Source organism: Salmo salar, chromosome 16 (assembly GCF_965601325.2).
Source record: "Salmo salar chromosome 16, fSalSal1, whole genome shotgun sequence".
NCBI classification, from domain to species: Eukaryota; Metazoa; Chordata; class Actinopteri; order Salmoniformes; family Salmonidae; genus Salmo; species Salmo salar.
This window is the reverse complement of record NC_138306.1, coordinates 83533745-83560642: the sequence shown is the minus strand read 5'-3', so window position 1 is coordinate 83560642 and position 26898 is coordinate 83533745. Positions and strand designations below refer to the sequence as shown.

At 44.0% G+C, this 26898-nt stretch overlaps 1 protein-coding gene across 2 annotated transcripts; it reads left to right on the top strand.

Moving 5' to 3' along the window:
- Positions 1-250: 250 nt before the first annotated feature.
- LOC106575807 (voltage-dependent L-type calcium channel subunit beta-4) lies at positions 251-26587 on the top strand. 2 transcript variants are annotated; one of them, XM_082963046.1, is made up of 14 exons: positions 251-495; positions 5515-5598; positions 11503-11685; positions 12053-12175; positions 14451-14578; positions 15183-15259; positions 16124-16143; positions 17025-17105; positions 18696-18754; positions 18919-19028; positions 19507-19658; positions 20095-20190; positions 22801-22986; positions 23191-26587. In XM_082963046.1, the coding sequence occupies exons 1-14, from the start codon at positions 430-432 to the stop codon at positions 23464-23466; spliced, it is 1641 nt and encodes a 546-aa protein (XP_082819172.1). In that variant the 5' UTR covers positions 251-429; the 3' UTR covers positions 23467-26587. The 2 variants fall into 2 exon arrangements, with proteins under 2 accessions (XP_082819172.1, XP_082819173.1); XM_082963047.1 differs by lacking the exons at positions 251-495; positions 5515-5598 and adding an exon at positions 7557-8255.
- The last annotated feature ends 311 nt before the right edge of the window (positions 26588-26898 follow it).

Here is a 26898-nt window from a genome sequence, read left to right as displayed (position 1 = left end):
CAAGGGATTGTAAATTGTTTAGTAAGATGCCTTCGGCAAACCGATAATAACTAGACTAGTGACACAATGTACAACTTTTTTTTCACAAGAATAAACCCATTGACGTGCACAAAGGGATTAAATCCCAAAAGACGCTGCTAGCCATATTTTATCCAGTGAAGATGTGTAAAGAAAAGTCATCTCCACTCACTTCCGCTGTAGAGTGGCTCGAGCGAGTTGCAGTGGCGCGAAGCAGCAGTTGCAGACAGTGCGCGCGCGCCGTGACCACCTGTCACAAGGTAAAGAGCAGGACAAACGTGTTGTTCGACTAGTACAAGAGGATATTGCAGGGGCTTGAAGCTGGAGCAAGTACACCACACTCCACCACACTTCCACTGGGCTGGGCCAGAGCGGCAGCAACCACCCATTTGGACCGATGTTCTGGCCGAAATGCAGTCTCGACACATCTACATTCGGAATAAGATCGGCGAGGGCATCCAAGCGACCAGCTTTCAGGTAGGTCACACCAACGGGAGAAGATAGTCAGTTACTGTAATTATTCTCCTCAAACAGTTTTGTTTTCAAGCAAAACAACTTTGGCACTTTTTGAATTCCTTATTTTACTATACACCGTGCCTCATGCTGTTTTGGAATGTTTTATCATACAATCTCAATATTTAGTGTCTAGGCCACTGAATGTTGTTTTAAATCAAAGAAGACTATCCAAAATATCCTAGCTTCACTTAGTAATTACTAGACTAAGTAATACATGTGCTATAAGTCACATTTGGTAAGATGTTGAACAAACAGAATGCCCTATTTTTTGGCTGGTTTTATGAAACGTGTAACGTGTTATTTCCTCCCCTACCAAGTGTTTTCACCTAATTATGGCCACACCGCAGCAAGATGCAATACAAAACAAAGGGACACCCAGTGACTAACGTGACCCAGTTAAAATGGCCCTATTTGGTGTAGATTCATGGGAAAAGTAGGTTCTGATATTTTAATAGTGACATTGCTACTAACTCTGGAGACTTAGCCATAAGTGGAGCAAATCACTGCTAGATAATTAACCTGCCCCTTAGAGGTTCAGGATAGGCCTATATTTGGCCCTTTTAGAGACTTGCTAATGAAAGTCAGAAACAGTGAAAGTCTTCATCATAGATAGGGTTGAAAATTTCCTTAAATCTTCCCAAAATCCTCAGGTTTTTCATAAATCCTGGTTGGAGGTTTTTGGATTTCCTGCATATTCCCTCCTGATTCCAGGAATGTTCCAACCAGGATTTTGGGGAAAACCTGGGGATTTTGGGAAAGTTGCCAGAATTTTTCAACCCTTATAGATCATTATGTTTCCTTGAATTTCAATGTTATCGTGGACACATTACTAGCCTACATAACATTACTAGTACTACTACAGATCTACAGTAAGTTACATCTCTCCTATGTTGGGATGACATTGGCTGGCTAGAGACAGAGTGGGGGGGTTGTGATTGGGGGGTTGTGATTGGCCTGTAGGTGTCATGTTGCCGCCAGTGTCATGTCTACCCTATGGGGGGCGATGTCACCGGGCTGCTCTGACAGTTCTCACACTGAGACCCCCCTGCCCCATGCACACCCACACACACACACACCCACGACACGTGCACGGCACACATTCGCGCGCGCACACACACACACACACACACACACACACACACACACACACACACACACACACACACACACACACACACACACACACACACACACACACACACACACACACAGTCTTCCATAGCCTGACAGGATCACAGAGGACAAATGCGACTGGACTCTCCTGACATCAATATATAGAATAGATAGACTAATTGATACTCCCAGTTGGTGTTAAATAGAATGTTGGGGCCCGCCCACCTGTCGGGAAAACAACCCATGGTTACCTTGGTTACCCCATTGGCTCACAGGAAAAACTAGACTTATTCAAACACAATTATCTTGTTGTCTGCTTGTTTTAAACAATTACAAAACTACATTTAACTTTTTAGGGTATAGGGGGCAGTATTTTCGATTTCGGATGAAAAGCGTGCCTAAATGGCCTAATACTCGGGCCCAGAGTCAAATATTTGCATATTATTAGTAGATTTGGATAGAAAACACTCTGAAGTTTCTAAAACTGTTTGAATGATGTCTGTGAGTATAACAACTCATATGGCAGGCAAAAACCTGAGAAAAATCCAACCAGGAAGTGGGAAATCTGAGAATTGTAGTTCTTCTTTTGAATCCCTATCGAAACTACAGTGTCTGTGGGGTCACGTTGCACTTCCTAAGGCTTCCATTGGCTGTCAACAGCCTTTAGAAACTTGTTTCCTCCTTCTCCTGTTACTGAGCAGAGAATAGTAGCTCAGTCAATGAGTGGACTGCCTATGGACAAAGGGCTTGGGTATGCGCAAGTCCGCGAGCGCGCTATTCCTTCTTTTTCTCCTGGAATGAATACGCTATTGTCCGGTTGGAATATTATCAACGTTAAAAATACCCTAAGGATTGATTGTAAACAACGTTTGACATGTTTCTACGACCAGTAATGGAACATTTTGACTTTTCGTGTCCTGATTTACGCTCGCGCGTTATGCCTTTGGATAGTGATCTGAACGCATGAACAAAATGGAGGTATTTGGACATAAATATGGAGTATTTCGAACAAAACAAACATTTCTTGTGGAAGTAGGAGTCCTCGGAGTGCATTCTGACGAAGATCAGCAAAGGTAAGAGAATATTTATAATACTAATTCAGAGTTTTGTTGATGCCAGAACTTGGCGGGTAGCTGTATAGCTTGCTTCGATGGCTGAGCTTTGTACTCAGAATATTGAACAATGTGCTTTCTCCGTAAAGTTATTTTGAAATCTGACAAAGCGGTTGCGTCAAGGAGTAGTGTATCTATAATTCTTCCAATAACTGTTGTAAATTTTAGCAACGTTTATGATGAGTATTTTTGTAAATTGATTTGCACATTCACCGGAAGTTTTGGTGGGAATACATTTTCTGAACATCACGCGCCAATGTAAAATGCTGTTTTTGGATATAAATATGAACTTTATCGAGCAAAACATACATGTATTGTATAACAGGAAGTCCTGTGAGTGCCATCTGATGAAGATCATCAAAGGTTAGTGAATATTTTAGCTGTACTTTTGGTTTTTGTGATGCATGTCCTTGCTTGGAAAATGGCTGTGTGGTTTTTCTTGTGAAGTTTATGTCCTAACATAATCTAATTTGATGCTTTCGCCGTAAAGCCTTTTTGAAATCGAACAATGTGGTTAGATTAACGAGAGTCTTATCTTTAAAATGGTGTAAAATAGTTGATTGTTTGAGAAAAAATTATTAGATTTTTGCTGTTTTGTATTTCGCGCCATGCTATTTCACTGGCTGTTGAATAGTGTGACCCGCAGGTGGGACGGTCAGGACCCACCTAGCCCACAGAGGTTAAGAAAAGTACAACATGTCTAATGATTACTTTTCAACATTCCCTGCTCCCAAGCATTCTCACTACTTAGAAAAACATAATATTGTAGAGCTTTCCTCATCAATCAATCAATCAATCAATCAATCAATCAATCAATCAATCAATCAATCAATCAATCAATCAATCAAATATATTTATAAATGGGGTGGCAGCGTAGCCTAGTGGTTAGAGCGTTGGACTAGCAACCAAAAGGTTGCATGATTGAATCCCCGAGCTGACAAGGTACAAAATCTGTCGTTCTGCCCCTGAACAAGGCAGTTAACCCACTGTTCCTAGGCCATCATTGAAAATAAGAATTTGTTCATAACTGACTTGCCTAGTAAAATAAAGCCCTTTTTACATCAGCAGATGTCACAAAGTGCTATACAGAAAGAGAGCCTAAAACCCCAAACAGCAAGCAATGCAGGTGTAGAAGCACGGTGGCTAGGAAAAACTCCCTAGAAAGGCAGAAGCCTAGAGAGGAACCAGGCTCTGAGGGGTGTCCAGTCCTCTTCTGGCTGTGCCGGGTGGCGATTATAACAGTAGATGTCTATTAAGGCCAGATTGTTCTCCAAGATGTTCAAACGTTCATAGATGACTAGCAGGGTCAAATAATAATCACAGTGGTTGTAGAGGGTGCAACAGGTCAGTAAATCAGGAGTAAATGTCACTTGGCTTTTCATAGCCGGGCATTCAGAGGTTGGAACAGCAGGTGCGGTAGAGCGAGAGAGTTGAAAACAGCAGGTCTGGGACAATGTAGCTCGTCCAGTGAACAGGTCAGGGTTCCATAGCCGCAGGCAGAACAGTTAAAACTGGAGCAGCAGCATGAGCAGGTGGACTGGGGACAGCAAGAAGTCATCAGGCCAGGTAGCCCTGAGGCATGGTCCTATGTCGCTAATGTTAGCCATGTGACTGAGTGCTAGCTAGCTACCAACCAGAACATTAAGTTATCCAAGACCAACAACATAAAGAAATGGACTATAAATCTACAAGTAGTGAGTGGAGATAAAAACGGACTACTAAACAAGTTCAATGTCTTACCTGTGATGAAATGTTATCCACACACATACCTATGTGTATCCTACTTGGACACTGGGTCTCCACAATTTCCCACTCTTCCACAGTGAATAGCCTGAAGCCACAGAGGTCTTCTCGCAGGCTCGTTTTCCATACATGGGAGCATTTCAAACCATAGGTCAGGATTTTTGACCTGGTTACTTGTACATTGAACAACACAGCAGCTCTTCAGATTGTTTTGTTATTTCTGTATAACAAAAAATATATGACTAAGTTGACTCTTTTACATTGGGGGTCAATGGGAAATAATGTTTTCCCCAATTTGTGGTCATGGTTGAAGGGAATTCATTATTTTTTTTCTTTTACCCCATTTTTCTCCCCAATTGGTAGTTACAGTCTTGTCTCATCACTGCAACTCCCGCACAGACTCGGGAGAGGCAAAGGTCGAGAGCCATGCATCCTCCGAAACACAACCCAACCAAGCCACACTTGACACAATGTCCATCCAACCCGGAAGCCAGCCGCACCAATGTGTCAGAGGAAACACCGGCGACCGTGCACTGCACTCGGCCCGCCACAGGAGTCGCTAGTGCACGATGAGACAAGGATATCCCTGCCGGCCAAACCCTCCCTAACCCGGACGACACTGGGCCAATTGTGCGGCGCCTCCTGGGCCTCCCAGTCGCAGCCGGCTGTGACAGAGCCTGGACTCGAACCCGAATCTCTGGTGGCACAGCTAGCAGCTGCGATGCAGTGCCTTAGACCACCTCGCCACCCGGGAGGCTGGGGAATTCATTCTTATGACATGAATACCAACTCGGAGTACACATACCAACTTATCGAACAGAATATAATATAATTGAATCGAATAGAATTGAATAGAATAGAACTATGGAATATAGGTAAGATGTAACACGGAAAGCAATTCCATCAGCAACTGCTGTGTACTGTACCATTATGTATTGTATTTTATTTTTCTGTTAATGTTTCTGTTGTTCTTTAGCTTGATTGGTTGTGCTGTTTGTCTGATCCCACACAGGTGAACCGAGGGACCTACTCCAGACGAAGCCGATTGAAGAGGTCTGATGGCAGCACCACCTCCACTAGCTTCATCCTCAGACAGGTAGGGCTCCGGGGTTTCCCCTAGGTACAGATCTAGGATCCCCTCCCCCAATCCTAACCTTAACCATTAGTGGGGGAAATGCAAAACTGACAGAAGATCAGTGTAAAGGGCCAACTTCACCCTATACCACAGGTAGGCTGGGATGGGTTACATTCCAGAAAGATGTTCCATTCCCAATGTCCTCGTTCTCTACCTCTTCACAGATCTGATAGGACTGGATAGGTGAAAGCAATATGGCGGAAACTAGCTGGAGCTATTGCTAGCTTACACCTAGCCATGTCTTCTTGGATCTGTGATGGGGAGTGACCAAGGGCATAGGGGAGTGGACAACTTTCTGGAATGAGACACAACTTTCTGGGATGAAACACAACTTTCTGGGATGAAACACAACTTTCTGGGATGAGAACCCACACTAACAGAGACAAATTCAGTCACAAACAGACACACAAACACGCACACACAAGGACACACTTCTTGGAAGCATCTGAGTAGTGCTTTTACATAGCGCAGTTTAATTGAACCATGAATTGATCCTTGAGACATACTACAGCAGGCAGTTAACATCTAACCAGGATGAGGGGACAGCCAGAGAACAGTCATTGGAAAACCAGTCAACCGTTTAGTCATCCATATGTTGCTGACCTGAGGAAACCAACCAAATCACCTTCATTGTGCAGCGCCAGGACAGATCCTTGTAGAGCAGGCCTGGGCAACTCCAGTCCTCAGGGCCTGATTGGTGTCACACTTTTTCTCCATCCCTAGCAAACACAGCTGATTAATCAAATGTCATTCTAAACTGAAGATCATGATTAGGTGATTATTGGAGTCAGGTGTGTTAGCTGGAGCTGGGACAAAACTGTGACACCAATCAGGCCCCCGAGGACTGGAATTTCCCTCCCCTGTTCTAGAGAGATAGAGAGCAACAGAATATGCAGGTTGTTTCTCCAACCCCACTCTAACACAGCTGATTCAGCTAATCAAGGAGCTGATGAGCTGCTGATTAGTACAATGATGTTTCATCAAGGCTGGAGCAAAAGCTTACTGTACCTATCTCTCTAGGAGGAGGGTTGGCCAGCACTCATCATTTTGTTATTATTTCATGAACTTATTATGCAGATACACTTACATAAATTTTTATAATATAAATACTGTACAAAATATATCTACAGGCCAATGTCTTTATTTCAACTATTTCTACTAGTGTGTCTTTCCATAAGAAGGTCCAGTAGATTTTATGAACCTGCTGTGTTCTTATTTGTCTTTTGCCCCTTGTTTATTTTAGAAACAGATACACTTAAATAAGCATCAAAATGATAATGTGACTATCAGAATGAAAGCTTACAATTATAACATGCAATACATTGTGGTACAGCAAACCATTTTGGACTAAGTCAATTATATTCTGGTTATCCACTATACTCTATACAGCTCCTTTTGTTTTATATTCTGGTTATATCTGTGGTGCTTAGCCTATACACTGGAAGAGAGAGATGGAGAGAGAGAGAAAAAGGAGGGGATAGAGAGAGATAGATGGATAGAGGGGAAGAGATAGAGATAGATGGATAGAGAGAAAGAGAGGAAGGAAGAGAGAGAGATGATAGAGAGAAAGAGAGGAAGAGAGAGAGATGATAGAAAGAGGAGGGGAGAGAGAGAGAAAGATGGATGGATAGTGAGAAAGAGGGAGAGAGAGAGAGAGAGAGAAAGGAGGGGAGAGAGAGAAAGATAGATCGATAGAGAGAGAAAGAGGAGGGGACAGAGAGAGAGATAGATGGATAGAGAGAGAGAGAAATAGATGGATAGAGAGAAAGAGGAGGGGACAGAGAGAGATAGATGGATAGAGAGAAAGAGGGGAGAGAGAGAGAGAAAGAGGAGGGGACAGAGAGAGAGAGAGAATGATGCTGCTGTCATCCCCCTCTTCCTATACTCCCTCAGTCAAGGAGAGAGTGCCTGTGAGTCCAAGCTGAGTGGAGGGCAGCACAGCCAATCGGCTTGCTGCACAGCCAATCGACTTGCTGCACATTGGCTTTGTCATCGGGTGCTGATATTGAGGAAGGATTCTCTATGCTGCTCCGTTCGGTGTGTTTGGAAGGGCTGATGAAATGCCAGGATTGGGCTGCCTCTAGGGAGAGCCTCTCTGCTTTATAATGTGAGCCAGTAGCATCCAGGCTCGGGCTAACGCACCACCATCGACCAAGCAGGCCTAGGGGAAACCAAGCAGGCCTAGGTGAAACCAAGCAGGCCTAGAGGAAACCAAGCAGGCCCAGGGGAAACCAAGAAGGCCTAGGGGAAACCAAGCAAGCCTAGGGGAAACCAAGCAGGCCTAGGGGAAACCAAGCAGGCCTAGGGGAAGCCAAGCAGGCCTAGGGGAAACCAAGCAGGCCTAGGGGAAACCAAGCAGGCTGGCTCTGCTACTGCTACTACCTCTGCTCCTCTTCCAGCCGAAAAAGGAGGGATTTATTTTTTACCGTCATCCCCCCATCCATCCCTTGTTCTGTGGTGGCTCCCTCCTCCTCCTGCTCCCCCTCCTCCACCACAGCCTCCTCCGCTCTCTCGTTTTTTTCCCCCTCTTCCTTCTATTCTTCTAGAGGTGCTTTTGGAAATAGCAGACCTCCATGTATGACAATTTGTACCTGCATGGATTTGAAGACTCGGAGGCGGTGAGTGGTGGGGGGTTTAGCTTCAGATCGTGTGTGTGTGTGTTTGAGCGTGTGTGTGTTTGTTGATGGATGTGGCTCAGCTGTGGTGCACACACAAACACAGGGTTTACTGTAGGTAAGCTGACGGTCTCATGCTGTAGATAGAAGGATCGCGGTCTCTGCTGGGGTTGGGGTGACTGTGGGGGGGTTCACTGTAGGGAGAAGACAGCGGCAGACGTGTGTGTGTGTGTATGCGCACAGTCGTGAGAGTGTAATTAGTGATGATGTGTATAAGAAGAAATAGCAGTATGTGTCTGTCAGCGTCAGCCCAATGCATCTGAATAGCTGCATCATATCATCAGCACATTTCAATGGCTGATGATAGCTGTACGATGTACACAGTAGCCATCCATTTAATGCACAGCAACCGTAGGAGCACAAAGATGGAGATAGCATTATATAGTGAGAGAAGAGCAGTGTGTAAATGCTAATTCCTACCCCCCAGAGGGCCGTTTCGCTCCCTGCGTGAGGTTATGATTGTATAATGTATCCTCATATCACAGCCTCTCCAAATGTAGGGTATAGCCCTGCTGCATTTACTGCCTTTGTTTAAAGGGCCAAAGCTTCTATTTTTACACCCGGCAACAGCAGTGTGTTGTATTTTTGCTGCTGAGGACAGAGAGGACAGAGAGGAGCGTGCGTTGTGATGTCATATACTGGAGTCAGATAGACATGAGTCACATGTCAGTGCTCAGTTGGAAGCCCGGCAGTCATACAATATGGCCGTGAAGAGATTCTGTACCCCAAAATGCACCCCTCTAACTACCCATATACCCCGTTATCCATTTTGTATATATCGGCTGATCAGCAACCGGCTATAATTATTTATTAAGATATAAAATGAATATATATAAAGGAATATAGTATTTGTTGAGAATAAATGTTTACAAAAACACTAGAAGAGCTGGGTGGTAGTGTGTGTGTGGTGTGTGTGTGGTGTGTGTCTGTGGTGGGGTTGTTCTAACAGGGTGTTATAATATACTGTATGTCAGCTGGGTGCTTGTGAGTGCTTCAGAAATAGCACATCGTTATAAGACGAAGTGTGAAAACGGAGCTTTTACTATTATTAACAGAAAAACTTTTAACAAAAGCAGTGCAGGTTGATTTGTGTCATGTGTTTGTGTCATAAAGGTTACACCCAGTAAAAACTAAAACATTTCATGATTGTGATTAATAATTAAGCTCATAGTACTTCTATCACGAACCTTAATGTGATCGATGAATTTATATCAGCATCTGTTTCTTAATAGCATTGACTCAAGATGCAATTACTTTTTTTTTTTAGAGCAATCACTTATCTTTCTAAAAAAGCAAATCTCCTCGTTTTTTGTTTCCCAGACCTGGCATTTTGTGATTAGCCCACAGAATTCAATAGAGCCCGTGCTGAAGTAAGCCCAAAAAATAGCTTGTCTGTTGTAAAAGGTGCTGTACTATGACTAGCGTCTGTGGATTTTAGCAGACTGCCAGACTTTCTACGTTCCTAAAGCGATATTGACACACATACACAGGCACTCAGGTACGCACACACACACCGAACACACTCACACAGTTTTTTCCCTGACTTGAGTTAATGTTGTTCCCCAATTAGATTATCTTTGGTAGAGTTACTCTCTGTTCTTCTAAGGCCAAGGCTTGGGTCAATACTTTAACTCACGCTCCAGACATGTCACAACCAACCTTTGGGGACAGTTTGCCTAGTGGTTAGAGTGTTGAGCCAGTAACCGAAAGGTTGCTGGATCGAATCCCCGAGCTGACAAGGTAAATATCTGTCATTCTGCCCTTGAACAAGGCAATTAACCCACTATTCCCCGGGTGCTGAAGACGTGGATGTCGATTAAGGCAGCCCCCCGCACCTCTCTGATTCAGAGGGGTTGGGTTAAATGTGGAAGACACATTTCAATTGAATGCATTCAGTTGTACAACTGACTAGGTATCCCCCTTTCCCTTCCTGGTCAGTCCAGCTACTTACGGGCCACTATGCTCACATATGAGCGTAACCGGTGGTAATGTGTAACCGGTGGTCATGTGTAACCAACCGGTGGTCATGTGTAACCGGTGGTAATGTGTAACCAACCGGTGGTTATGTGTAACCAACCGGTGGTCATGTGTAACCAACCGGTGGTCATGTGTAACCAACCGGTGGTCATGTGTAACCAACCGGTGGTCATGTGTAACCAACCGGTGGTCATGTGTAACCAACCGGTGGTCATGTGTAACCGGTGGTAATGTGTAACCAACCGGTGGTCATGTGTAACCAACCGGTGGTCATGTGTAACCGGTGGTAATGTGTAACCAACCGGTGGTCATGTGTAACCGGTGGTAATGTGTAACCAACCGGTGGTCATGTGTAACCGGTGGTAATGTGTAACCAACCGGTGGTCATGTGTAACCGGTGGTAATGTGTAACCAACCGGTGGTCATGTGTAACCGGTGGTAATGGCCGGGGAACAACATCTGGGCAATCAAGTCTCAGGCAGTGCTACCTCATCACAAGACTGATTCTATGCATGCTCTTCCTGGTACAATAGTGCCCCCAAGATAATTAAAAATAAACTGCAGACATCTCAGAATATATTAGTCAGGATTATTCTGAAACTTCCAGCACGTACTCATCTTGACCATTCCCACTTTGAAGGCCTCCGATAGATCAAAGTGGAGGAGAGAGTCTCTCAGATTAAAGTGGGTCTCGTACATAAGCTTGTCCACAGACCCAACAGTATTGTCCCCGGGTACCTATGTAACTACTTTAACTTATGGATAACCGTAACTATTCCACTAGAAGGAGTGAAACTGACGTTGTTCTTTTTAGATTTAATAGTGGTATTAAATAGTGGTATTTGTACTCAGCTGCCATTCTTTGAAATAGTCTTCCAAATAATTTGAAATGTATAACCTCCATAGGCAATTTCAAGTTCTCACTGAAAAAAAGTCTCAAAAGTGAGTCGTAAGACTATAGTATGTGGGTAAGAAGAATAGAAAATGCCCCCCCCCAAATAAATTCAATCAATCAATGAATCAATCAATTCCAAATCACCTCACCTCTGTTTAGTAAGATAAACCGGATACAGTTACAGAGCATTTTGGGTACTGTAGAACGTCATGCTACAACCTCCTCCACCTGGTGACAACCTGGTGACGGTGACGCTGGCTGTGTGATCATAGTGACAGCTGCTGTCTTCCTGTCTGTCCCTGTCCTGTTGTATTGCAGGGCTCAGCTGATTCCTACACAAGCAGACCATCGGACTCGGATGTCTCTCTGGAGGAGGAGCGGGAGGTGCCGGGGCAGGTCCAGGGCCAGAGCCCGAGCCAAGCGGGCCCGGGGACCCAGGCCCCGGCCCAGACCCGAGAGCAGAAGGAGCAGCAGGCCACCGTGCAGCTGGAGAGAGCCAAGGTGAGACCCAGAGAGAGAGATACCTCACTAGGTTGTGTTCAGTAGGGATCAAATGTTTTTAAAAGTTTTAAGTGAAATATGAGGGTAGTACCTGGACTTGTGCAGCAAGAAGACTACTATGTAAAGGATGGCAGAAGGGTTATGCCACAATTGGCAAAGCACCAGATGTATGGATCTGTTATAGCATCTGTTATAGTTATTGTATGACATTTGCTTATAAATGATTTGTGAAGCATCCATGTAGGCATTATAAAGTGTTTATGAAGGCATTATTAAGCCTTGTAAGTCATAGTTCATTCATGTGAACTTAAGTGCATACTGTGCGGCTCTCTGACTGACCCATCTTGTTCCTCTCTCTCTCCCAAAGGCTAAAGCCGTGGCTTTTGCTGTGAAGACCAACGTCAGCTACTGTGGAGCATTGGACGAGGACGTGCCGGTGCCAGCAACCGCCATCTCATTCGATGCTAAGGATTTCCTTCACATAAAGGAGGTAATGTTTTTTGTCACTGGGGCAAGGTTGAACTGTGGCACACAATCAATCAGATTTTGATAAAATACATTTGTGAAATTCTTTTCGATGCCAAATGATTTAGGTCGGAGTGTGCAGTTTTCTGGCTATACCATTGTACCAGACAAACTAGATTAAGCATAGCAATCAGTATCAACAGAGGCTGCTGAGGAGAGGACGGCTCATAATAATGTCTGGAACGGAGCAAATGGAATGGTATCAAACACCTGGAAAACATGTGTTTGATGTATTTGATACCATACCTCTCATTTCACTCCAGCCATTATCACGAGCCCGTCCTCCCCAATTAAGGTGCCACCAACCTCCTGAATTTGATATGCATTTGACCCAGGGCCGTTATCAACCACTATTACAACAGTGTCGTGACTTGACTTTAACATTAATCTGAAGACATTTATCTAATTACCTAACTATGTTTAATTGTTATCCGATGAAATTAGTCATGTAACAATTAACTCATTAGGATCTGGGCACCATGAGAGCGGTTATTTAAAGAGGTTCCATCTCCCGAATTAAACTCTGAAGGTCTTTACCTATCACATCTATAAACAGTCAACTTATTAATCATAACCTCGTATCATATCATCATTCTGAACAGTCATACCTCCTTGCATCTGCAAAAACCCCAGCCTAACTTATGATTCAGTACTACACAAATTGGTTTAATTATTTATTTACTAGCTAATTAAATGAGAACACAGAATAAACATACACACTTTCCATCGGTTATTGACTGGAAACCTAATACGCTCAAAACAGGTCCCTAGCGGAATGACAACAACATGGCTGCTTGTTACAAAAGAGATGGAGGGAGAGGGGGGGACAGAGACACTTAACATTGGTACTTTCAGAAACTACTCTCACTTACAGTAACCATATACTTTGCACATGAACCGCCGCCCGCTTGGTTTGCCGGATCTCTCGGTGGACAGGGTCGCCTTGCAAAAGGAGTTGGGCCTTTTTGTGGCACGCTTGTAAGGCTCTGATTTTCCAAAAGGGTTCCAACAAGTCTTCTACTGTTGTTCTTCTTTGTAGTTGTCCGGTATCCGGTGACTTGTTGTGCAGTCCTGCACAGAACTACAAAGTTTATTTTCCTTACATTCGCTCTTGAAGATGCTTCTTTGAAGATAGGCTAGCCAGCCGTGTCGATGGTTTCCATTGGGGTGATATGAGAGTAGCATAATACGATGGTTTGAGCAGAGTAGTATAATGGTCCTACTTAAATTCGCTTTCGAAGATACTTTACTTAGGACAGCTAATCAGCCGTACCAGTGATTGTCTGGAAGGTGACTATCGTCTCTACCTCGTGTTGAGATTCACAGTTCAAACCACTTTAAACGTAAAGCTGCAGCTTGACGCTTTTCTGGTCTAGTATGTTCATTTATATAGTTTGTTCAAAAGGGGCGGTTCCGTCATGCTGACCCGCTCTCTGACCTCACTCGGGGGCATTACTTGTCACTTGTACAAAGTTATGTAAAACAATGATCTCATATAGCTTCTCGAATCACATCCCTCTCTTAACAAAAACACTTATAATTTTTCATATTACATGCACAACGCATAGTATGGAAACTTCATACATGTAGTGGGTATACTTTCCAAGTTACAGTATTTCCTTTATAACATTTTTAATGACATCACAAAATAACAAACAAAATGACATTAGTGTTCTATACATCACCTCTGACCATTCCCTACGTTCTATGTTAGAAATATTGTTCCAGTAGTTGCTTTTGAACGTGTTAAGAGTTTCAGCTGGAAAAAGGTCTGTTGAGAAAAAGCACAACCCTATGGTGAATTTGGAGAGGGAGACCTGAATCTTTACAACAGGACTTGAGTTGTTAATCCTGTCTAGTTCTTTCCTCCTCCCCTCTGCGGATGAGAGGGGGTCTGACCTATTTGGATTCTCGTGGACAGTCATGACAACAGGAAGGCATATACACTGAATTTAGTACCTGTGTTCTGAAACACACTCACTGTCTGTTCAAACTAGATAAAACTGCTTATTTCCTTATGTTCATGTCATTTTGGCTGCGTTTAGACAGGCAGCCCAATTCTGATCTTTTCTTCCACTAATTGGTCTTTTGACCAATCACATCAGATCTTTTCACATCAGATCTTTTTCAGAACTGATCTGATTGGTCAAAAGACAAATTAGTGAAAAAAATATCAGAATTGGACTGCTTGTCTAAACGCACTGAAACTTATTTTTCAACCACACCTCCAACCCATCCAGAAGTTCAACAACGACTGGTGGATCGGCCGGCTGGTCAAGGAGGGCTGTGAGATCGGCTTCATCCCCAGTCCTCTAAAGCTAGAGAACATCCGCATCCAGCAGGAACAGAAGAGAGGGCGAGTCCAAGGGTAAGGCAGCCCATCACCAGTCCTCTCTTGCTCAGTCAGAGACCTATAGGCTTGTAACCCAGGGAAGGGGGTTAGGAAGGGGCCAGCAGTGCTATTCAAAGTTTAGTAAAACTGATTCGGTTATGACAAATTAGTCAAATTAGTACAACTCATTTGGTTATAAATGTGCTTATCATGTGCTATAAAGAGGGTATTCATAGGAAGTGTTACAGATCATTTGAATAATTACATTTCTCTCCATCCATATCCAGAATAGAACAATCTAAATATTTATAAGGTCTCTGGCCTTAATAATCAGTAATGCTTTGGTTCTTCTAGCGACCTAGCTGCTCTGTCTGTTTAATCGCTCTGGAAGCTCCCGTCACCAGTGGTTTGTCTCGTGTGCGTTCTAGCCTTCAGAGCCATTTGCTACACTAGGCCCGTTCAGTTTTAACACTAATTCAGCGTAATGAGAGGACTAGACTTTGGATGAGTTGACAGGCTCACCTCGAGTCCTTCATTCACCCTATAAGGCCTGGATTCTGCATTTAGAACCCCGTCGCCGTTCGCCACATTAATTCTGTGATTCTTGTGTTTCTTTTTATCCCCCTCTTGTCTTTTCCAGTAAGTCTGGAGGCAATTCGTCCTCAAGTGTAGAGGATGAGGTGTCCGCCTCGATCAGACCCCTCATCTCCTCTGCAGGTGAGAGCCTCTTAAACATGATGGGGGGACGTTGTCCGCCCCTACTGGCCCTCCGCTAGGTTAGAGAAGAACCAGAAAACTTTGTCAAGGCAACGTGAGACGTAGAGCAAGTATTGCTTAGTGTTTAAGCCTTCCCATGTCTCTCCATAGAACCTAAGATAAATGATTCCCAGCGGGCAAAACTGGTTGCAACAAAGTCATTGTGATGTCTTTTTGTGACGTCATGGTCAAGTTGTATTATGGTTGTAAAAGGACGTTTTTCTGGACGTCTTTTTAGCAATCAGAGAAAGACGTCTTTTACTGGTTGTAATCTGAACAGATACCAACCAAAGTATGAAAGTTTTCAACCAGAATATGATGTCAATGTAGCATTGGTTGTAATCCAGACTTCTCAACAACCAGAAAACCAGTTTACAACCAGAATATGATGCCATTATAACATCCCATAACAACTTTTGCCTGCTGGGTTGTGGATCCATAGAGTGTATATATATAGTGTATTCTCCCATCCTCTTCCTCCAGCTGAGGACTGCAGGCGCTCTGAGACTTGGCTTACCACAGGGTGAACCCATCGACAAGACTTTGACCCCCCCTGAACTTCAGTCATGTGACTTTGTGAATATGCCTCATAGGATATTAGGATCATGTTTATATGTTTGGTGATGAATCTAAAGGGTATATGTTTATTTCCTGTGTCAGTTCTAATCCTCGGTTGAAAATGTATTTACTGTAAATCACGTTCTGATCATCACAATTCCCCAAATTAAGTACAGGATCATCAGGTCTCTGACCTGACAAGTAATGGTGACTTATGACACAATACAATACAAGACATTGACAATTCTGTTTTGTTTTACTTCACAGGAAAGCAGAAACAGAAAGTGGTAAGTGGGTGATGGTAATACCAAACTGTCTCCATCAACTATAGCTGTCTACATTACAATAGTACAGTTCACATCCTACATCCCATCTAACGTCCCATCCAACATCCCATCCTACATCCCATCCTACATCCCATCCTACATCCCTTCTAACACTCCATCTAACACTCCATCTAACACTCCATCCAACATCCCATCCAACATCCCATCCTACATCCCATCTAACACCCCATCCAACATCCCATCCAACATCCCATCCTACATCCCATCCTACATCCCATCTAACACTCCATCTAACATCCCATCCTACATCCCATCTAACACTCCATCTTACATCCCATCTTACATCCCATCCTACATCCCATCTAACACTCCATCTAACACTCCATCTAACACTCCATCTAACACTCCATCTAACATCCCATCTAACATCCCTTCTAACATCCCATATCTAACATCCCATTTCCAGTGGTCACTGTTGCAATTACACTGATTGACCCGGCCTCAATCCCTTACAATACTATTGAGATTGACTTGGGCTTTTAGACTATATCACAATATTATTCCATTCAACTATTCTACTATAATATTGAAATAGATTTGAGTCAGATTGTGTTGTCCCAATGATCCATACATCCCATACTGTGTTGTGCATCTATCCCATTTTATTACTGTGGGAAAATCTCAATAGCATTTCCTTGACTCCTCATGTCCTCTCTCCTCACCTCATTCTCAAAACCCATTGGATGAGAAGCTAAAAGGTTCCTCCCCTCTGACTTCTCATCCAATGGGTTTTGAGTAGAGGCGAGGGTTCTAGGAAATGCAATTGAGATTCTCTCAATGTGTCCCCCTGCTCCACTGATTCCTTTGTTACTCTGTTACAGACTGAACACGTCCCCCCCTACGACGTGGTGCCATCCATGAGGCCTGTGGTGCTGGTGGGGCCTTCCCTCAAGGGCTATGAGGTAAGCAGCAGCAGCGGCGGCCATCGAGTCACATGATCATCCACTGAGTCCTCCCACGGGGGCCATCCTAGAGCTCCCATTGGTGGAATGACATTAACAGTGCATCATGTTAAATGATTGTTGTAGCGGCTGTCATGGTCACATCTCATTGAGAGAAGATCTCCTCATGGCTGGATGATGTTTCTATTGACGTCATGTTTATAATCATTCATGTTTATATGCAGGCACTGTTTTTCTAATGTTGTGTTGACACGGGCCTGTTAGAGCTCTACTAGAGTCTATATTTAGGCTGCTGAGTGAGGTGCTTTGTTGATGTTTTTCCAAGTCATTCTCAGAACACCATAGTACAGGGAGTTTCTTTCCTCTCCTCCCCTCTTCCTCTCGCTCTCTCTCTCTCTCCCTCCTTGCATAGAGGGAACACAATCAGTCGCCTCATCCCACAGTGTGCTCTGTTGCCACGGTAACAACCTTCTGGGTGCAAACACGTCAGCATCAGAAGTAGAGCAACGTTTGAAATTAGAAAGAGAGGAGAGGAGAGAGGAAAGAGGAGAGGAGAGAAGAGTAGAGATGAGAGAAGAGAAAGGAAAGAAGGGAGGTGAGAGAAGAGAGAGGCGAGAGAAGAGAGAGGCGAGAGAAGAGAAAAGAAGAGAGGAGAGAAGAAAAGAGAGAGGAGAGAAGAGAGAGGAGCGGAGAGAGTAGAGAGGAGAACCTCTGGAAGCAGCAACACTGTGGGTCTAGACTAGACTGCTGTTAAACCAGCCACTAAAGGATCTTTGTATAGGCCACCATCCTTACTGGCAGGCCTCTGACCAGTTCCATGATACCATCTAACTTCAGTCATTTCAGGAGATCCATTTTAGACTGAAATTAGTCTATTGTTGACTATGAGGATTTTCCATTGCATTTCAGTAACATAATATGAATCTATCTAGTGAGTTGACTGATAGTGACTTGCCTAGTTAAATAAAGGTTAAATAAAAATGTAAACAAATGTAATATCATGGAATTGACCCCAAATCCTGCTTTACTATTGCAAATGGCATAAAATGGCATGTTTGATATGATTTTCAGTATCCCCCTGTCAAATTACTGAATATCTGAACTACTAGAATATAATTTATAGAATTGTTAGAATGATAAATGGTTTGTTGCACATAGGCTGTCGTCATGGGACATCTTAGCACCATGTGCTCTGGCCATGAGGAACAACCAGTTGATAAATTATTTCCCAGGAAGTTTGCTTGATGTTATGCAGTTAGGGTTAAATGTTCTCTTTTAGAATCATACTCAATCTGCTCTCTGTCTCTCTCCGCTCTCTCTTTGTCTTTCTCTGTCTCTCCGCTCTCTCTTTGTCTTTCTCTGTCTCTCTCCGCTCTCTCTTTGTATTTCTGTCTGTCTGTCTGTCTGTCTGTCTGTCTGTCTGTCTGTCTGTCTGTCTGTCTGTCTGTCTGTCTGTCTGTCTGTCTGTCTGTCTGTCTGTCTGTCTGTCTGTCTGTCTGTCTGTCTGTCTGTCTGTCTGTCTCTCTCTCTCTCTCTCTCTCTCTCTCTCTCCCCACTATTTCTCCTCTTATGGCTTCTCTTTCTCCACAGGTGACGGATATGATGCAGAAAGCACTCTTTGACTTCCTCAAGCATAGATTTGACGGCAGGTAAAATGAAAGCGTGCTCTTCCTTTCTTTTTTTTATTGACTTATGAAGCCCTACAAGATAGATAGGCATAGAAATTCACATGGAATAGCTCTTTCTGCAAAATAAGGTTTACAGTATTTATCCACTGAATGCCTAAATTGGTGTCTTTGTTTGACCATTTCAGGATATCTATCACACGAGTCACAGCAGATATATCATTAGCCAAGAGGTCTGTCCTGAATAACCCCAGCAAGCGGGCCATCATCGAGAGATCAAACACCAGGTCCAGTTTAGGTATGTAACTCCATAATGTTTTATCTATTTTACTGTAGGAGTCTTTTGAGTTTGCCTTGTGTATCGAAGACGGTTGCCTACTCTTCTCTGTAGCTAGCATCTCTATGAGACCTGGCTAAAGAAGAATGATTTAGCTTGATTGAGCTCACCTGCCGCAATGGAATCAATGGAATAGTCCAAAAAGTGGAAACTCCGCCCATCTGGCTCTACAGACAGGCTCAATCAAATGCTTAACGTATTCATTGGCTACGTTGCAGTGTTCATACTAGTCACACTTAGAATGAATCAATGTATTGGGAATGCAATGAAGGAATGGGAGTCAGTGTGTACCGGTTGTTTGCGTATATACAGTGTACTAGGTTGACTGTTTTCAGTGTGTATGATTGTTGTACGGTGATGCCAAAGTAAAATGTCCATCCTGAATGGACAATAAAGTTGTATTCTAAAGTCTTGTGTTGTTTCCATCCTGTTTCCCAAGCGGAGGTGCAGAGTGAGATAGAGAGAATCTTTGAGCTGGCCAGGTCCCTACAGCTGGTGATCCTGGATGCAGACACCATCAATCACCCAGCCCAGCTGCTCAAGACCTCGTTGGCTCCCATCATCGTCCATGTCAAGGTCTCCTCGCCCAAGGTAGGGACTGGAGGGTCATGTGATTTGAAACACATCCATGTCTACTATAGGTAATAATACTATTATATCACCAGGAAGCAGACACATCATCTATAGCAACTCACAGAACTGTCAACATTGTCAATTATACAGTACGCTATAACCTACTGAGCCACTGGGACCACCACCTTTTGAAAATGAATGTTAACATGCTTAGACACAGTTATACAGTTATACATGTGTATTGTTATCAGACAAACGCACTTCATCTATCTAATGGATTATTCATTTATTTTAAATGATACTATTTGACCGGTTTACCTGGTTAAAGATGTGAAAAGTAATATTCCTGTAAAAAACGTGTGTAAATATGACATTACATTAGAAAAGAACAGGACCATTTGAACAGAGGTCTGACACTATCTAACACATATTTAAATGTCTTCCCACCGTCTAGGTTCTGCAGAGGCTGGTCAAGTCCAGAGGGAAGTCCCAGAGCAAGCATCTGAATGTACAGCTGGTGGCAGCTGACAAACTGGCCCAGTGTCCTCCAGTGAGTGACTCTAACAGCACACCGTCTCTTTAATCTACACCAGCCAGCATACTGTCTCTTTAATCTACACCCCAGCCGCCACCCCGCCAGCTACTGTCTCTTTAATCTACACCAGCCGCTACGCCATCACCCGCCGCTCGTCTCTTTAATCTACACCACCCGCCGCCACCCCGCCAGCTACTGTCTCTTTAATCTACACCACCCAGCATACTGTCTCTTTAATCTACACCACCCAGCATACTGTCTCTTTAATCTACACCAGCCAGCATACTGTCTCTTTAATCTACACCACCCAGCATACTGTCTCTTTAATCTACACCACCTAGCATACTGTCTCTTTAATCTACACCACCCAGCATACTGTCTCTTTAATCTACACCAGCCAGCATACTATACTGTCTCTTTAATCTACACCAGCCAGCATACTGTCTCTTTAATCTACACCACCCAGCATACTGTCTCTTTAATCTACACCAGCCAGCATACTGTCTCTTTAATCTACACCAGCCGCACGCCATCACCCGCCGTCCGTCTCTTTAATCTACACCACCCAGTATACTGTCTCTTTAATCTCCCCCAGCACCGCAATCTACACCAGCCAGCATACCGTCTCTTTAATCTACACCAGCCAGCATACCGTCTCTTTAATCTACACCAGCCGCACGCCATCACCCCCCGCTCGTCTCTTTAATCTACACCAGCCAGCATACTGTCTCTTTAATCTACACCACCCAGCATACTGTCTCTTTAATCTACACCAGCCAGCATACTGTCTCTTTAATCTACACCAGCCAGCATACTGTCTCTTTAATCTACACCACCCAGCATACTGTCTCTTTAATCTACACCAGCCAGCATACTGTCTCTTTAATCTACACCACCCAGCATACTGTCTCTTTAATCTACACCACCGCCGCTCACCCCCCCGCATACTGTCTCTTTAATCTACACCAGCCAGCAGCTATACTGTCTCTTTAATCTACACCAGCCGCTACGCCATCACCCCCCGCTCGTCTCTTTAATCTACACCACCCAGCATACTGTCTCTTTAATCTACACCAGCCAGCATACTGTCTCTTTAATCTACACCACCCAGCATACTGTCTCTTTAATCTACACCAGCCAGCATACTGTCTCTTTAATCTACACCACCCAGCATACTGTCTCTTTAATCTACACCACCCAGCACGCCCCCCGCCTACTGTCTCTTTTCTACACCGCCGCTCTGCCACACCCACCCAGCATACTGTCTCTTTAATCTACACCAGCCAGCATACTGTCTCTTTAATCTACACCACCCAGCATACTGTCTCTTTAATCTACACCAGCCAGCATACTGTCTCTTTAATCTACACCACCCAGCATACTGTCTCTTTAATCTACACCACCAGCCGCCACCCCCCCGCATACTGTCTCTTTAATCTACACCAGCCAGCATACTCGTCTCTTTAATCTACACCAGCCAGCATACTGTCTCTTTAATCTACACCACCCAGCATACTGTCTCTTTAATCTACACCACCCAGCATACTGTCTCTTTAATCTACACCAGCCAGCATACTGTCTCTTTAATCTACACCACCCAGCATACTGTCCCCCCGCCGCTCTGTCTCAATCTACACCACCCAGCATACTGTCTCTTTAATCTACACCAGCCAGCATACTGTCTCTTTAATCTACACCAGCCGCCGCCACCCCGCCAGCTACTGTCTCTTTAATCTACACCAGCCGCCGCCACCCCGCCAGCTACTGTCTCTTTAATCTACACCAGCCAGCATACTGTCTCTTTAATCTCCCCCGCTCTGCCCTTTAATCTACACCACCCGCCTGCCACCCCGCCAGCTACTGTCTCTTTAATCTACACCACCCGCCGCCACCCCCCCGCATACTGTCTCTTTAATCTACACCACCCAGCATACTGTCTCTTTAATCTACACCAGCCAGCATACTGTCTCTTTAATCTACACCAGCCGCCACGCCATCACCCGCCGCTCGTCTCTTTAATCTACACCACCCAGCATACTGTCTCTTTAATCACCCCCCGCTACGCCACCACCCCTAGCATACTGTCTCTTTAATCTACACCAGCCAGCATACTGTCTCTTTAATCTACACCACCCAGCATACTGTCTCTTTAATCTACACCAGCCAGCATACTGTCTCTTTAATCTACACCACCCAGCATACTGTCTCTTTAATCTACACCACCCAGCATACTGTCTCTTTAATCTACACCAGCCATTGCTCCTTTTCAAGGTGTCTTCTTTCTACATTAACCTCCAACAATGTCTCCCTGGGTTTGCTTGAGGTTGATTCTAGACAGGGCCATTGAAAAGGTCTATTAACAATCAAGTGACAAAATGACAATATTCAGTTTGTATGACTGACCGGTGTTCAAACCCAGGTTTTCTGTGAAGCACAAGACAGCCTAGGCATTAGTTTAGGGAGCTAACAAGTCAGCTCAGCTGTAATGCCATGTTACTCATCATGCGAGCCTGTTTTACCAAACCCTCTCTCTCTCACCCCCTCTCCCTCTCTCACTCCCTCTCTCCCCCCTCACTCCCTCTCCATCTCTCACTCTCTGTCTCTCCATCTCCACCCCTCTAACAGGAGATGTTTGACATCATCCTGGATGAGAACCAGTTGGAGGATGCGTGTGAACACTTGGCTGAGTATCTGGAGGCCTACTGGAAGGCCACACACACCTCCATGGCCACGCCGCTCAACCCCCTGCTGGGACGCAACCTGGGCCCCACCGCCCTCACTCCTTACCCCACCACCATCTCTGGACTGCAGGTTGGTCATAAACAGATAGCAACAGCGCTATGGGGTTAAAGCGACATTACACTCCAATATCAAAGTTTGTCCAGAAATGTTGCGTTTGGAGTGTGATGTCCCTTTAAGGGGAGACAGTTAATTGTCCTAAGTTAGATGAGTTGATTAGTGCCCAGTGTAACATACAGAAATGTAACAGAAAGGGGTTGTTTGTGTGTGTATGAGGTGAATCAGCAGACTCAAAGAATGAGACAACACAGCAACCACACAGGAGACCACTCCACGCCCAACGAGCGTCGCAACCTGATGACCGCCGACGAGAACTACCACAACGAGCGGGCGCACAAGGGACGCAACCGCATGTCGTCAGGCTCGCAGCACAGCCGAGACCAAGACCCGTACCACCAGGACTACCAGGACCCCTACCAAGACTCCTACAAGCCCCACCGCAACCGCTCCTCCCCGGGCAGCTACAGCCACGACTCCCGGCACAGGCTTTGAGCCCGAATGACATCCCAGCTTCACAACCCTTATAGGCCTCAAGTCAACTCTCTGGTGGCAACAGAGTCAAAATGGTTCCCGTTCAAAATATTGTGTCAAATTCTGTTGTTTTCGATTATTTGTTTTACTTCAGGCGTTAGATGAGGAGAGGTCCCGCCCGCTTGAACAAAATCTCCAATCACCTCTCATTCCCATTCTGTCTCTCAGTCTTTCCTGGGCACTGGCAGGGACCCCTGTTAAGCAATGTGGTCAGGATGAGGAAGAAGGACATGATGCTAATGCTACATAACTGAGTTAATACAACTCATATGACTGAGTTGCTTTTCCTCACAAGGGAACTTTCCTAGTTCCTGTGTTCCCCACACAGAGAGATGGGTTGAAGAGGAAAGCAGTATGAGATTGAGATTTGGACTTTGCTAACCTAACAACAAGCTAAGCTATTTTAGCTAGCATGGTTAGATTGTGGGTACATGTGTACCCACAATCCCCCCCCCCCCCCAATGAGTCACCATAGCAAGTGGTGGAGTCACTGCTGAAAGCTGGTAGTCTTACAAAGAGTTGCCAGACCGTTCAGTTGTTTGCATGCTGACTGAGAGAGTTTCGCTAGTATCGTCAATATATTCACTTACAGTACATGTCTGTTGTCATGGTGAGTTGTATACTTAGACCTGCCCCACCATGACTGGCAGTGGTCTTTTACCAGACCTCATCTGATTCCTGAGAGGAGCATGTGGAGTATTTGGTTGTTTTGTTAACAAGTGCTTTCACATGTCAGATACTGTATGTGCCATTTGAACACCTGTCTAGCTTGGCCTTTCTTTGGCAACAGTCGATACTTTGCATATCTCAGTATTTTTCGCTACTCTGATTCGGTTGTGTCAGAGACTCATAGAGGTATTATAACAAGAAGCAGGGGTGTCAAACAATCAGAGTTCGCCTCATCTCTGGCCAGCCTCGTGATTGATTGACCGTCCTTGCTACTTCCTGTGTTTCTCTCTGGCCAGCCTCGTGATTGGTTGACCGTCCATGCTGCTCCACTAATGTTGGATTGTGTCTTCCCAGGGTCCTTTGCATCATGATCATTGATTCTCTGTGTAGCTGGCATGTTTTCCCTGACTTGAAAAATTAATTCTCCTTTTGGTATTAATATCCCCGTGTAAAATAGAGGAGGGTGTTTAAGGAGGGAGAGCACACATTGGTGCAAAATAGGTGGTCTAATTACTTGAGAGTGCGTCATCTGAACTTTTTGGGGTATTTAAATACATGGAAATGGAAGAAATTAATTCGGTCAGTTTATTTCTAGCAACAATTTTTTCTTCAGTAATTGTGGGTTTTTGGTGTTTTTGATGAGATGAGAAGCATGCAGTTGTACCCAAGGTGTTTTGGTGACTAGTTGCATTGGCTCACCGATCCAATGCCTAGGCTTTAGTTTAGTGGGCTAATACACTCCGCTGGCGTGCAGGAGGCCCGGGTTCGAACCCGGTCGTTCACAGAGACACAACCACCCTCCAGGACCAGGGTTTTCCCTGCGGTGGATAGGTCATCTAAACTGGAGCTTTGACCAAGATGGAGATGGTGATCCCTCCCTGTGCATCCTGGGAGGGGAGAGTGAGTTCTTAGGGCAGCGTATTCTGAGGCATTGTTAGAGAGATGTGCAGAGTTAACTTGTTATAGCTGTCTTTTAGTGTAATGCCCTCCAATAGAGTGGATGTACTGTAGTGACATTTGTAGCACCCGCAGCAGGTGGTGCCTTAACATTCTAAAACAAGAAAGAACCTCTGAAACGATAGGCTCTTAATTATGATTTAGCTCCAGCTGTCTGGTTAGGGCACTGACTGACTGTTTTCAGAGAGCCCATTGATTTCCTTGCTCATATCTATGTCTCTTATGCCAGTTTGTTCACTGACTGAAAACAATAGACTGCAAAACGAAGAAAAGAAAAGAATACAAGTACATCTGCTGTTGTTTATGAGCATGCTTCTCTGTCATATTGTGATTCAGGCCAAAGTGAGTGTTGGCTGATTGAATGGGGAGTTACTCACTGTTCATTAAAAACCAGAACCAAGAACCAGAACTAAGATTCAGCTCTGTTGAGACAATCAGAGGGATTTTCTATCCTATTGCCCTCTGTCCCACCAGAGTCCCAGACCAGTCTGTGAGGATTTGGTAACTGAAGGTTGGATTACTGCTACTGGGTGTAGTATGTCTTAACCCTTTTGAAACAATGGGGGATCTCCTTTTCTATTAACAATGAATTAACTGAATTCCAATAGATTTTCTGAATTGACTGGAAATGAAAATTTACCGCAATTCTTTTTCCTGTGAATGCCCTGGGAAGAAAACTTTTGTTCTTTGAATGGTGTAGATATCATTTCTAAAGGTCTCTGTTACTGATCTGAAAAAAAGCACGTGTCCTATACTCTTCTTTTGTCTTCTTGTAAGAAATTAAGAGGCTGCATTTTTGCCTCTAAATTAAGTTGAATTACAATTCTCATTATTTGATTAAATAACATGAGTTTAAACTCGACCAGACCATTAAAACAGTTAAATGTTTTTTTCTTTGGTAAAAATGTACAAAAAATAAGAAAAAGTCAAAAATGTATCTCAATATAGGAAAAAGTAAAAGATACATCTTTGCTGGTGATTATTTTTATAATAAATACATACATGTACATAATGTCTTTGAGAGATGCTATTTGCTGTATACTTGCATTCTCATTAAAAACTACGATCCTCGACGGGACAACTTGGAACAACAAACGTTTCAGTATACAAAGGTTTCAGTAATGTGCAATACAAAAAGCATGCTGTTTTAAAATGAGGAAATTCCATGTACTATGCAACCGCAACCGTGTACATCGCTTCATGCTGTGACTAATTCTCCAACTGTCCTTTTCCAAGCAGCTTCATCAGAACTCTAAGGACATTTTGTGTTGATACTTTTTGTGGAAGACGAACAACTCAACGGCTAATGCGATATTGCATGCATAATGTACCATTTTAATTTATTAAAACGAATGAAAAGAAAATAATGTGAAATGCGAGATGATTGTGTCAAAGGCGAAGCTAGAAGTAACTTAAAAGTTTTCTTTTACAAAATAAAAGAGTCGTTCTACAACAACTGTCTCAGGTAACTTTTTATCATGTATTATCTATGTAGGCTTTTATTATTTTTTATCAATATTTTACATACCAACATATTGTACCTACCAAATAGGATCTCATTCTGGTTCTGTGGTACCTACAATGAGGAATGCCACACTTAAAAGGCCCCTGTTTACAATGATAATGCTGTGCAGTACACAAATCAACCACACAGTGGCACTGTCTAGTAATAAGAGAGTATATCAAGTCTCATTTCAGTCTCTTGCCCTGGCATAGCCAGGTGGAAACAGACCGATCGCTGCACTCACCATTCTCATTCACTTCACG